This window comes from Chiloscyllium punctatum, chromosome 9 (genome assembly GCF_047496795.1).
Source record: "Chiloscyllium punctatum isolate Juve2018m chromosome 9, sChiPun1.3, whole genome shotgun sequence".
Lineage (NCBI taxonomy): Eukaryota > Metazoa > Chordata > Chondrichthyes > Orectolobiformes > Hemiscylliidae > Chiloscyllium > Chiloscyllium punctatum.
The window spans coordinates 99383647-99397687 of record NC_092747.1 but is presented as its reverse complement, the minus strand read 5'-3'; the positions used below and the strand labels follow the sequence as shown (position 1 = coordinate 99397687).

Genomic DNA, 14041 nt, shown 5'->3' with positions numbered 1-14041 from the left:
TCTTAAGCCTCAATATTTCTGTCTCGTCACTACCTCAACATTTTCCAATTAAGTATATTGTCCTAGTCTGCATTTTTGACAAAATAAGAGAGTATCTAAGAAGTGTCTTGCTGGAAGCACTGGGAGATCGCAGGCACTGCAAAAAGTCTACAGGAGAGATTGGCCAGCTAGCTGGGAACAAATGCATCTGAGGGAATTTTCTGTTTTTCTGGGAGAAGTGATTATCTTTTTAAGATTACTGTAGGATAGCACTATATCAAAAAAAATCTCAAATCTAATGCATTTTCTCAACAACACCAAGATTTAGCATTGGTCCTAACTTTGAATTTGTGGCCCACGTATGGTTAGTCATTGTTAATTTATTATAGTTATATCTAACTTTCCCACATGCATTGTTTGTGCATTTGGGAATGAGATGGGAAATGCCAACTGGTCCTAGAAACTGGTGCCTTTTCTTGTTTTAATATTTCTGGCATCACGTCTCTGCGTGTTTGGTTTTGAATTCAGCCATAAGTTGAGGATCAAATATTAAAGATTTATGGTTTATGGGATATGATGGTCATTAGTTGGGTCACCATTTGTTGCCCTGAAGAAGGGGCTTCTGAGCTGTCTTCTTAAACAGTCACAGTCATTGGGGTGTAGGGTTACCCAGAACGCTGGTCGGGAGGGAATTCCAGGCCACCAAGTGACCGTGAAGGAACAATTATATGAGTCTGAGTCAGTCTGAACTGTCACCCCATAGCAAATCCTTCAGTAGAGAAAGGTGCTTGAAACTGTCGTTGCCTGGTAAAAGTAGGTTCCAATTCTCTAATTTATCTTTTGTTTGGAGAACTTCATCCAAAATGTAAACCCTATCTAAAGTCAGCAATCTTGTGGCAGGCCAGTAGCTAAACCTATGGCTTCATATGGATCAGTGTCACTATGCATTGAATTGAGTATTCACCCACAGAAAGAACTTCAAAAGTGGGACTGCTCTAGTTGTCAATCAATTATTCGTCATTTAAAAATAGCTCGGTGGTAAGATTTTCCAGGGAGGTGCTGTACTCGCTATTCCTATCTTGCTATTGTCTTTAAGAATCTACATTTTTGTACAGAAGTAAACTTAATAATATCATTAATTTCTTTACGTGATATATTTTTCACAGAACCTAATTCAGTTATGAAAAAGTTTTTGGATGATTCATCCCCCTTAAGTCCTGAAGAAAAAGCAAAATACCTAGAAAAAGATGAGGTGACTTTTCATGTTTAATATTCCTAAGGATGTGTAATTTTGCTGACTCCTGACATTGTGATTTTCTTAAAGCTTATTTTTGTTCAGTAATATTGAATATTCTTGTGGTAAATGTGCTTGCTAATAAGCTAACTACAGATTCTTGCTACAAATAATAGGATCGGATAAACTTCCTTGTCTCTAATATTTGAAGTCGAGATTAAATTTTCATCCCTGTGCAGAGAAAGCGCTAAAATTTATTCCTGCTGTGTTTTCTTTAGAGTATTCGTGTTACACATGAATTCAGTGCACAGGAAGGACAAACTGAGGTATGTTTACTTATTTACCATTGATCTTAGATTGCATCCTTCTGCACATTCACAAACCTGTTTAAAATCTCCATGGTGTCCTTTCACACAAGGGTGTGCATTGAGGCCATGGGTTGTCAGTATTTGTGAGAATGCTGTTGGGCTGGTTGAGATTTGCACATTTAAGCATCTATCAAAGTACAGTTTTCAAGTTGAATTTTACGACGATTTGAAATAGCGACCAAGAGTCCCTCCTGGATTTCATTTTTAATCTGACCATAAAATGTATATTAATAGAGTAACTTTGGTGTCCTAACACATCCCAATGAGATTTACAATAATAAAATGAAATATGATATTGAACTACATAAGGTATTAATAGTTTAGATGACCAAAATCTTGGTTTAAGAAGTAGATTTTAACTACTGCCTTAAACAATAAACGAGAGGTAGGGAGAGAATTCCAAAGCTAAGGACATAGAGACTGGTTGGACCGAAGGATTAGTTTCCATGCTTTATGACTCTGTGCAGCTCCACAAGTGGTGCAGCAGTTAAAATCAGACACTGTCAGGACACCAGAACTGGAGATATATTGGAGGCTTATAGGACCAGAGGACATTGTAGAGATACTAAGAGGAATTGAAAACAAGCATGCAAGTTTTATCAACAAGGCTTAGCTTGACTGGGGAACCAGTGTAGGACAGTGAACACAGGGGTGATAGGACTTTGCTGCCTGTATCTCAATTTGTACAGAGTTTTGGATGATGTCATGCTAAAGAGGAATAAAATATGGAGAGATCAGTCAAGAGTATGCTGGAATAGTTGAGTCTCAAGGTATCCAGAGGATGGAAATAGCAATTCTTTATGGTATAGTACTCTGCAATGAGATACGGATGAGCTTTTGTTCAAATCTGCATTTATGCATTACTTGGGACTGAGAAACGAACTCTAAACTGAGTAGCAGGGTTGATGGGTCAAGGAGGTCATGTGAGAGGAGATCTGGTAAATCAAAGGGAAGCAACTAAGTGATAGAGTAGGGTCGCAATTTGTATATAATGACCAAAGTGTGTCAACAAGGAATGGAAATTACAAACTTACGAATGCACCAAAAATATGACCAGAGACTGTAAAAATAGTAAAAGACAGTTAAAGATTCTGTATCTGGATGCATACAGCATTTGAAACAAAATAGACGTAATATTAGCACAGATATAAATGAATATGCTGCAATGAATCAGATAGCCATTACAGAAGTATGTTACAACACAACTAAGGCTGGAGCCTGAATGTCGAAGAGTCTTTGACAATTGAAAAATATAGGAAACTGTGAAGTGTTGAGGGTGTAGCTCTGTTAAGTAAGGGCATTGTTAATACAATAGTTTTTTAGAACAAGATGTGAAATCAGTTTGGGTAAGGATAAGGTAAGAGGTCATTTGTGGAAGTATTTTATGTACCTTCTAATAGTAGTAACACTGTCGGACGGACCATACAGGAACAGAAAATGTGTTGGAAAGATACTGCATTTCAATATTTATGTAGATTGGACAATCAGATTGGCAAAGGTAACATGGGAAATGAGTTCAGAGGGTACTTGGGATTGTTTCTATGAACTGTACATCTGAGATCAACCAGGGAGCAGCTTTCTTGAGACCTGCTAATGTCACAGGATTAATCCATTTTTAAGCATGATTGAAGGGAATTATGAGGATATGAAGACAGAGTGTGAAATGAGAAATTAGGTTAAAGGCAGGACAGCAGATGCAGTGTCAGACTTTTAGCAAGATATTTAAATAACTCAGCAAGGATTTGTCCCAGTGCAAAGAAAGACATTTTGAGAAGGAAACATCTCTTTTAGCTGAATAAGGAAGTTACAGATCATGTCAAATTGAAAGAAATACAATCCAATTCTGCACAGATTAGTGACAAATCAGAAGAAACATCCAATATTGAGAATCATTAAATAATGACGACAAAAGGTAGAAAACAAAGTATGAGAGAATGCTGGTTATAAAATAAAATGTCCATAAGCATTTTGACAAGTATTTAAAAAGGAAATAAGTAACTACAACTTAGTGGTTCTCACTGGAGTGAGGCTAGGGAATTAATTATGGAAAATAAGGTGTTGAATGTTCTTTATATCCTTTTACTTTGCAGGAGACATAGAAAACTTTCCAAAGATATCTGAAAATCAAACTAAGAATGGGAGGGAGGAACCTTTAGTCACCACAAAAATGATACTGGAAACTATTATTTTGGAAGGCTGACAGTCCCTGTGTTAGGTGGCCTGCATCGTACTGTCTTAATAGAAGTGGCTGTAAGTGGGCAACAAGCTTCGTTATAATCCTCCAAAGTTCTTTAGATATTCTGGAAGGTTTCCAGCAGGTTGGAAAATAATGAATTTAACACTCTAATTCAGGAAACTCGGTCAATTAATCTAACACCTGTTGTAGGGGCATTATTAGAATCTGTTATTATGGCGGCTATACAGGATATTTCGAAAATCATAACATGATCAAGAAGAATCAACATAGTTTTCTCAAGGAAATAGTTTTTCTCTAATTTATTGAAGTTTTTTGGGGAAGTAACCCATGACCCCTTACTAATCAGGAACCTCTTTCTCTGACTGTATTTAAGACACTGACTTGGCCTCCACAGCCCTCTGTGGTAATCTGTTCCACAGATTAACCACCTTCTGGCTGAAGAAATTCCTCCTGATCTCCGTTCTAAAGAGTCATCCCTTCATTCTAAGACTGTCTTCTGGCCCTAGTCTCTCGAGCTAGTGGAAACATTTTCTCCATATTGTGGTTCTGTTCGCCGAGCTGGGAATTTGTGTTGCAGATGTTTCGTCCCCTGTCTAGGTGACATCCTCAGTGCTTGGGAGCCTCCTATGAAGCGCTTCTGTGATGTTTCCTCCAGCATTTATAGTGGTTTGTCTCTGCCGCTTCTGGTTGTTAGTTCCAGCTGTCCGCTGCAGTAGTCGGTATATTGGGTCCAGGTCGCTGTATTTGTTGATTGAATCTGTGGATGAGTGCCATGCCTCTAGGAATTCCCTGGCTGTTCTCTGTTTGGCTTGTCCTATAATAGTAGTGTTGTCCTAGGCAGGGGACGAAACGTAAACATCTGCAACACAAATTCCCAGCTCAATGAACAGAACCACAACAACAAGCACCCGAGCTACAAATCTTCTCATAAACTTTGAATCTTCTCCATTTCCACTCTATCCAGGCCTGTCAGCATTGTGTAAGTTTCAATGAGATGCCCCTTCGTCCTTCTAAACTTTATCAAGTACAGACCAGTGTCCCCAACTGCTCCTCATGTGACAAGCCCTTCATTGCTAGGATCATCCTTGCAAGCTTCCTCTAGACCACCTCCAAGGTCAGCCTATCCTTTGATAGATATGGGTCCCAAAACTGCTCACAATATTTCAAATGCAGTATGAACAGGCTCTTATACAGACCCTCAGCAATACATCTCCATTCTTACATTCTGGCCCTCTTGAAATGAATACTAACATTGCATTTTCCTTCCTAACTGCCAACTGAATCTGCATGTTAATCTTAAGACAATACTGAACTCGGACTCCTAAGCCCCTTTGTGCTTCAGATTTCCATAGCCTTTCCCCATTTAGAAAATAGTCTATGCCTCTTCTTCCTGCCAAAATACATGACCTCACACTTTCCCACGTTGTTTTCCGTTTGTCACTTCTTTGCCCATATCTACGTGAAACTTGGACATAATGACACATTGGTTCCTACAGAAGACTGACTGGTCAAGCTTAAAGCTCAGAACATGGCATCAATAATAAGGTTTCCTGAAACACCCGCGGTGAAATGGAAGTGAGTCAACCGTCACAAATCACTAAACAATTAATAAGGTTTGTTTTGCAAGTATCAGAAAAACTCAAGTGCGAACAACTGTTAACAAAGAAAGTACTTAATTGTTCACATTCCTTGTTTTACTTCTCGCTCAAATGTAGGAAAAATACCATAAAGTATTTCAATCAGAGTTTGCAATGTTTGCAATTGTTACTGAATTAAAGAGGAAGCATATGTCTTTAAAGTACACACCCTCATCTTACAATTAAAACAATACTTATTTATTGTTCTCAGTTAATTTTTAGACAAAAAATAAATGGCAGTTTTCTTATTTGCATGGCGATGTTCCTGTGATGTTAACGCGTATTCATACTTACTTGGAGCAGTGAGAGACCATTCAGCTCCTTAGGCTACTAGTCAGCAAGATCATGACTTTTCTGATTCTCAACTTCACTTAATGTATAAAGCCTGGGGATTCCATAGAAGTTTATAAAATCATGAGGGGCACGCATAAGGTGAACAGCTAAGATCTTTTCTCCGGTAGGGGGGGGCCCAACACTAGAGGGCACAGGTTTAAGGTAAGAGGGGAAAGATATATAAGAGCTGAGGGACATGGATAAGATAAATAGGCAAAGTCTTTTCCCTGGGGTGGGGGAGTCCAGAACTCGAGGGCATAGGTTTAGCGTGAGAGGGGAAAGATGGCACGGTGGCACAGTGGTTAGCACTGCTGCCTCGCAGGGCTAGAGACCCAGGTTCAATTCCCGCCTGAGGCAACTGTGTGTGTGGAGTTTGCACGTTCTCCCCATGTCTGCGTGGGTTTCCTCCGGGTGCTCCGGTTTCCTCCCACGGTCCAAAAATGTGCATGTTAGGTGAATTGGCCATGCTAAATTGCCCATAGTGTTAGGTGAAAGGATAAATGTGGGTTGCTGTTCGGAGGGTTGGTGTGGACTTATGGGTGGAAGGGCTAATCTAAAAGAGACCTTGTATGGTACTTGTATGGAATGAGCTGCCAGAGGAAGCGATGGAGGCTGGTACAATTGCAACATTTAAGAGGCATCTGGATGGATATATGAATTGGAAGGGTTTGGAGGGATATGGGCCAGATGCTGGCAGGTGGGACTAGACTGGGTTGGGATATCTGGTTGGCATGGATGAGTTGAGCTGAAGGGTCTGTTTCTGTGCTGTACATCTGACTCTATGACACCTTTTTCATACACACTGTGAAATATTGTGTGTGTATGCAATGAGCTGCCAGAGGAAGTGGTGGAGTCGGGTACAATTACAACATTTAAAAGGCGTCTGGATGAGTATATGAATAGGAAGGGTTTGGAGAGATTTGAGCCAAATGCTGGCAAATGGACTAGACTAATTTAGGATGTTAGGTCGCGATAGACTAGTTGGACCAAATAGTCTGTTTCCGTGCTGTACAACTCTATGACTCTAAATAATGTTTCAGAATTCATTGTTACCACATTTTTTTTTTCTTTTCCATTACTGAGTTCATGTGACCCTCTACCGTCTTTAACAATTGGAGACAGAATTCCACTGTGAATGCTTCAACTGATTCAGAATTTTGTTGCCATGAGATGAAGCATCTTGGTCAAATAGTCATGTTGCCTTGTTATAATCCTCCATATGTTAGTCACTGATGTATAATTAACTGAATTTCCTTTTTAAAATTTCCTCATCTCTGTTCCAGCTCACTGAGGCATGCTTAAATTTCTTTACAAGAAAAGGTCTTGTGAATTTATTTTTACTCATTTAATGGAATGTGGGCATCATTGGTTGCACCAGTATTTATTGCCTGTTGCTAATTGCCTTGGAGAAGATGGTGATAAATGGCCTGTTTGAACAGCTGTAGTCCTTGGATTGTAGGGATATCCAGAGTGCTGTTAGGGAGGGAGTTTCAGGATGTTGATCCAGTGACAGTGAAGGAATGGAGATTATTATTTACTAAAACTTGGAGAATTAATGACACCTGGAGCATTAGTGAACTCAATTGGCAGTCATTACATGCTCACCATTAGACAAGTTTTAAATTATAGATTTTGTTAAATTCAAATTTCACCATGTCATAGAATCCCTACAATGCAGAAAGAGACCATTCAGCCCATTAAGTCTGCACCAACCGTCCGAAGAGCATCCCACCTAGACCTAGCTCCCAACCCTATCACTGTTTACTGTGACTCATCCACCTAACCTGCACGTTTTTGGACTGTAGGAGAAACCCACACAGACACAGAGAATGTGCAAACAGCACACAGGCTGTCACCCAAGGCTGGACTCAAACAATGGTCATTGGCATTGTGAGGCAGAAGTGCTAACCACTGAGCTGCCATTCTGCCAATCTACCACCATAGGATTCATATCCATGTCTCCAGAACATTTGCAAGGGCACTGAATTACTTAGTCAGTAATATTACAACTCGACTACTGCATACCTGACCAATATTGCAAGTTAAACTCTAGTTTTGCTAAAGACGGATACTTGATTCTTATTTATTCCCAATCAATTTTTCTCCCTGATCACACATTTTTGTTATTAATTCACAGGATGTGGTTTTCACTAGCTGAACCAGCATTTCATGCCCATCCCTAATTACCTGGTGGTGGTGAGCTGCCCCCTTGAACCACTGTAATCTATGGGGTATGGGGCACTCAGTGCTTTTGGGAAAGGAGTTCCAGGATTTTGATGCAGTGTGCAGTGACAGTGAAGGAACAGTGATCTATTTCCAAGTCCAGAATGTGTGGCCTTGGGAAAGGTGTAGTTTGCTAGTTGTATACCAATTCAGCTGTTGTCCTTGTCCTTCTGTGTGGGAAAGGTTTTGGGTTTGGAAGTTATTGGTCAAAGAGCCTTGGTGAGTTGCTTAAGGGGAGAGAGTTTTATTATTGCTGTTTTCTCTTTTGCACCTCATCCAGTATGAGGTTACTCCTTTCTGAACAGCAGCATGTATTGCTCTGCGGTGGTGGAAGAATCAGGCCTAATCCAATCTCATCCTTATCTTGTGTCTTTGCAGGCACTTTTCCAACAAGATTACCACGTTACCCACAGGAGTAGGCAATACTTTTGGGGCCACCTTTTGGGTTCTGATTTCCACTCTAGTGAAAGCTCCTGTTTCTGCATAGACTGTGGATTGAGTTCCCCTGGTCTGTTCGGATAGTTAACGACTTGAGAATCTTGCTGAGCCATTTGGAGAACCTTTCTAGCTGCCATTTTTATTGACAGAAATGCCTTTGGGGTTTATTACCATGCCTAAAATTAGTCCAAGATTTTTCCATGCACATCATACCAGAAATGACATCATTATTTCAACATCCCTTAAACCCAATTCAAGAAAAGCATTGCTGCTATAAACCATTGCAAATCTGTTTTCTGCAAGAACTGTTCTTGTCACCCCTGAGTTCGTCTTTTTTAATTATGTTGGGAATATGGCCCCGTGATATCCAATTTAAAAAGGTGACTTAGAAATGAAGAATACTTTGTAACTTTTTCTCTGATTCTAACCCACCCAGACACAAACAGTTTCGATCTTCCTTCCTTACAGCCCTCCAACCTGACACCTTTTCCATTTCGCACTTTTTCTGAAGCAACTAGTTTGTTTTCCTCGACAAATGAGGTGAAAGGATAAGTCAGCAGAGATGCAGTAGTAGTTATTTAACAGTGAGTGTGCAAGAGGCCCAAGTCAGAGGACTGGAGATTTTGGACAGGGCCATTTTTGCCAAAGTGGTTACGGAGTTCAGGAAATGGTGCTACCCTGGAGCACGGTAAACACTACAATGAGAAATTTAAATTTGAGACATTGTGGGCATGTCTGGAAACCATGAATATCGATGAGCCACAGGGTGAGTGGGACGCTCAGGGTGGTGGAATACAGATGGAAGAACTTTTGATGTGCTGAAGTCTGTAGAGAGTTGAGGGTCGCACTCTAGCCAGGAAAGTGTAAGAGTGGTGGTAGTAGTTTGGAAGGGCGAGGAGGAGTGGAGTGTGTCTGTGATTGAGTGTTTGTGTGCGCGGACTAGAATAGGTGGAGCTGAAAATGTGTTGCTGGAAAAGCACAGCAGGTCAGGCAGCATCCATGGAACAGGAGAATCAACGTTTCGGGCATAAGCCCTTCTTCAGGAATGAGGAAAGTGTGTCCAGCAGGCTAAGATAAAAGGTAGAGAGGAGGGACTGGGGGAGGGGCGTTGGAAATGCGATAGGTCAAGGTGAGGGTATTAGGCTGGAGTGGGGTGGGGGCAGAGAGGTCAGGAAGAAGATTGCAGGTTAGGAAGGCGGTGCTGAGTTCGAGGGATTTGACTGAGACAAGGTGGGGGGAGGGGAAATGAGGAAACTGGAGAAATCTGAGTTCATGCCTTGTGGTTGGAGGGTTCCTAGGTGGAAGATGAGGCGCTCTTCCTCCAACTGTCGTGTTGCTATGGTCTGGCGATGGAGGAGTCCAAGGACCTGTATGTCCTTGGTGGAGTGGGAGGGGGAGTTGACATGTTGAGCTACGGTGTGGTTGGGTTGGTTGGTCCGGGTGTCCCAGAGGTATTCTCTGAAACGTTCCGCAAGTAGGCGGCCTGTCTCCCCAATATAGAGGAGGCCACATCGGGTGCAGCGGATGCAATAGATGATGTGTGTGGAGGTGCAGGTGAATTTGTGGTGGATATGGAAGGATCCCTTGGGGCCTTGGGGGGAGGTGTGGGCGCAAGTTATGCATTTCTTGCGGTTGCAGGGGAAGGTGCCGGGGAGTGGAGGTTGGGTTGGTGGGGGTGTGGACCTGACGAGGGAGTCACAGAGGGAGTGGTCTTTTCGGAACGCTGATAGGGATGGGGAGGGAAATATATCCCTGGTGGTAGGGTCCGTTTGGAGGTGGCGGAAATGACGGCGGATGATACTCTGTACATGGAGGTTGGTGGGGTGGTAGGTGAGGACCAGTGGGGTTCTGTCCTGGCAGCGGTTGGAGGGGCGGGGCTCAAGGGCAGAGGAGCGGGAAGTGAAAGAGATGCGGTGGAGGGCAGCGTCACCCGCCTCTGGGGGGGAAGTTGCGGTCCTTGAAGAAGGAGGCCATCTGGGTGGTACGGTTTTGGAACTGGTCCTCCTGGGAGCAGATGCGGTGGAGACGAAGGAATTGGGAATATGAGATGGTGTTTTTACAGGGGGCAGGGTTGGAGGAGGTGTGGTCTAGGTAGCTGTGGGAGTCTTTCGGTTTATAGTAAATGTCAGTGTCGATTCGGTTGCCCGAGATAGAAATGGAGAGGTCTAGGAAGGGGAGGGAGGAGTCTGAGACGGTCCAGGTGAATTTGAGGTCGGGGTGGAAGGTGTTGGTAAAGTGGATGAACTGTTCAACCTCCTCGTGGGAGCACGAGGCAGCGCCGATACAGTCATCGATGTAGCGGAGGAAAAGGTGGGGGGTGGTGCCAGTGTAGCTGTGGAAGATGGACTGTTCCACATATCCTATGAAGAGGCAGGCATAGCTGGGGCCCATGCGGGTGCCCATGGCTACTCCTTTGGTTTGGAGGAAGTGGGAGGATTGGAAAGAGAAGTTGTTCAGGGTGAGGACCAGTTCAGTCAGTCGAAGGAGGGTGTCAGTGGAAGGGTACTGGTAGGTACGGCGGGAAAGGAAGAAGCGGAGGGCTTTGAGTCCTTCGTGATGGGGGATGGAGGTGTACAAGGACTGGATGTCCATGGTGAAGATAAGGCGTTGGGGACCGGGGGAGTGAAAATCATGGAGGAGGTGGAGGGCGTGGGTGGTGTCCTGAACATAGGTGGGGAGTTCTTGGACTAAGGGGGACAGGACCGTGTCGAGGTATGCACAGATGAGTTCGGTGGGGCAGGAGCAGGCTGAGACAATGGGTCGGCCGGGGCAGTCAGGTTTGTGGATTTTGGGCAGGAGGTAGAAACGGGCGGTGCGGGGTTGTGGGACTATGAGGTTGGAGGTGGTGGATGGGAGATCCCCTGAGGTGATGAGGTTATGGATGGTCTGGGAGATGATGGTTTGGTGGTAGGAGGTGGGGTCATGGTCAAGGGGGCAGTAGGAGGAGGTGTACGCGAGCTGGCGTTTCGGGGCCGCCTACTTTCGGAACGTTTCAGAGAACACCTCTGGGACACCCGGACCAACCAACCCAACCACCCCATAGCTCAACACTTCAACTCCCCCTCCCACTCCACCAAGGACATGCAGGTCCTTGGACTCCATCGCCAGACCATAGCAACACGACGCTTGGAGGAAGAGCACCTCATCTTCCGCCTAGGAACCCTCCATCCACAAGGGATGAACTCTGATTTCTCCAGTTTCCTCATTTCCCCTCCCCCCACTTTGTCTCATTCAAATCCCTCAAACTCAGCACCGCCTTCCTAACCTGCAATCTTCTTCCTGACCTCTCCGCCCCCACCCCACTCCGGCCTATCACCCTCACATTGACTTCCTTCCACCTATCGCAATTCCAACGCCCCTCCCCAAGTCCCTCCTCCCTACCTTTTATCTTAGCCTGCTGGACACACTTTGCTCATTCCTGAAGAAGGGCTTATGCCCGAACCGTCAATTCTCCTGTTCCTTGGATGCTGCCTGACCTGCTGTGCTTTTCCAGCAACACATTTTCAGCTCTGATCTCCAGCATCTGCAGTCCTCACTTTCTTCTAGAATAGGTGGAGCCAAGTTTCAGCAGACATAGACAGAGGTAGAAACATGGGTGAGCAGTGAGCTACATTTGCAGTTGGGTAATCCTAACCACCAAGAGGATCCTGGGTGTGTCTGTCTCCAAGTATTGGTGAGGCTCCCCAAAGTATCTGCCTACGTGTTAAAAGAATGTTGTGGTCTAGCCCAGGTCCCAGACATGAACACCGTGATCTAACTCGCAAGGAATTTCTGTCTTTGATTTCAATCAGGAAGCTCCCCCTTTCAATTCTTTAGCTATTTTAGTTGCAAATACAATAAAGGAAACAAAAACATTAGCGTATACAAGGAATGTTATCTATGCAGAAGGGCCCTGGATATTTAAATGCATGCTCAAGGGCAATCTCTGTAGTTAAGTGCACCATGGGTGTTGTTTTACAGAGTAAATGTAGCCTATGATTGCTTAGAGCAGCAGATGGAGGATTCTGATCAGTCTCTGCATTCCTGGACTGAAATTTCGTCAGAGTTCGTAAAAACACAAAGGGTGTTTTTACCTGACTTGCTGCAGAACAGGAGCAGTTCCAAGGAAATTTCCAGCACAAGTCCAGGGAAGAATCTATATTCGTCCTTCCAAATCTTTATCTAGGGGCACTCTGTTTATAAATAACAGACGAGAGGGGAAGTGTGTTCCATGATGATGACCCCCTCTCTCAAGATTAAGTAGTCTACAGTGTGACAAAAGATACAAATGGAGTTTAAGTAATTTTCCTTTAAAGTGTTTTCTGGTCGCAGGTATTTTCGAAGTGATCGTCTTCCTTACAGTATCAGATTAGCTCGACAAGTTAAAATGAAAGACTTACATTTATACATTGCCTTTCAGTATCACAGGATACCCACAAAGTATCTTACAACCATTAAAGTCTGTTTGAGGTTTAGCTCCTCTTGAAAGATAGGAAATGTGACAGCTAATGTATACATGCAGCATGCTCTCATAAGTTCCACTTCCCACACAGACGTACACCAACTTTTTCAGATATGCAATGATATAGCTCTTGTTGAGGGCTGAGAGCATGTGGTCATAATCAGTGACTTGGGCAGATACATCAGCCTTTTGCTGTGAATCAACCCATATAGTTTGCGAATGCAGTGCCATTGGTCATGGGTTTTGGATTCCATTTGCAATTTCTTTTCCATGAAACAGACATGTCTATTTTGAAATGGTACAATAATGATTTGCCAGTAAAGCCCCCTGAGCAAAAGGGTGTGTGTAATAATTGCATGGTTTTTTTCCCAAATCAGAAATGTTGCATAATATGTTTACACTGCTTTACAAAACTTAATGAGTTTGTGTGAAAAATCAATTGTGTTTCAGATACAATTAATATATTCCTATAATAAAGCTACAATTTGCATATTTTCTGAGCAGAACATGTTGTATTATATCTGAATAACTCTGATTGCTTTGCTGTTTTTGTTGAGAAACTTCACTTGTAATCAGTTTTTATTTAAAATACAGTCCATCATCTCTGAGTTTTACAAATGGAATATTTGGCTCTACATGTCCATGTCAGTAAGAAGCCTCTCCCTACTTGACTTTATCTCACTCTATCAACTTTTTAAAAAATCCTTTAATGCAACAGCTAAATGCTGGTCAAGTTAGAAATCTAAAATAAGAACAGAAAATGCAGAAAACACTTGGCAGGTCAGGCAGCATTGGTGAGGCTAAAAAAAAATCAAGTGTTTCAGATCAATGACCTTTCTTCAGAACTGGGAAACATCTGAGGCTCGTTTATCCAGCTGTACTTCTCCAGCTTCTCTCTTATGTTTATGCTGTTACTCCTGCTGTAGCAAGTGCCACATTCTCAATGCTTAATTAATTTTAAATGTTTAGTGTGCTAGTTTGTCCCCTGGCTAAAGCATTTTGGGACTTTGTAGGTTAGTCAAAGTGTTTATGCTGCCATAGGACAAGGTAGAGTATGTTTGTAACAAGCACAATATTACTATACTGCTACCTTCTCAGTGCTGAGCATTGCAAACAATTGTTGGTCAGTGTGGTCACTGTGGGATTGATCTGCCTGGTACTTGTTCGCTCAGGTGTGAAGAGACTTGTGTT

The 14041-nt window shown here is 42.9% G+C and overlaps 1 protein-coding gene across 1 annotated transcript in view; it reads left to right on the top strand.

Annotated features, from left to right (window-relative positions):
• Positions 1 to 14041, top strand: part of uchl3 (ubiquitin carboxyl-terminal esterase L3 (ubiquitin thiolesterase)) — a 50434-nt gene that overhangs the window by 24645 nt on the left and 11748 nt on the right. The window contains exons 3-4 of the mRNA XM_072577964.1: positions 1146 to 1231; positions 1492 to 1539. Of these exons, the coding sequence (XP_072434065.1) occupies positions 1146 to 1231; positions 1492 to 1539 (134 nt within the window). The remainder of the gene's footprint in view (positions 1 to 1145; positions 1232 to 1491; positions 1540 to 14041) is intronic.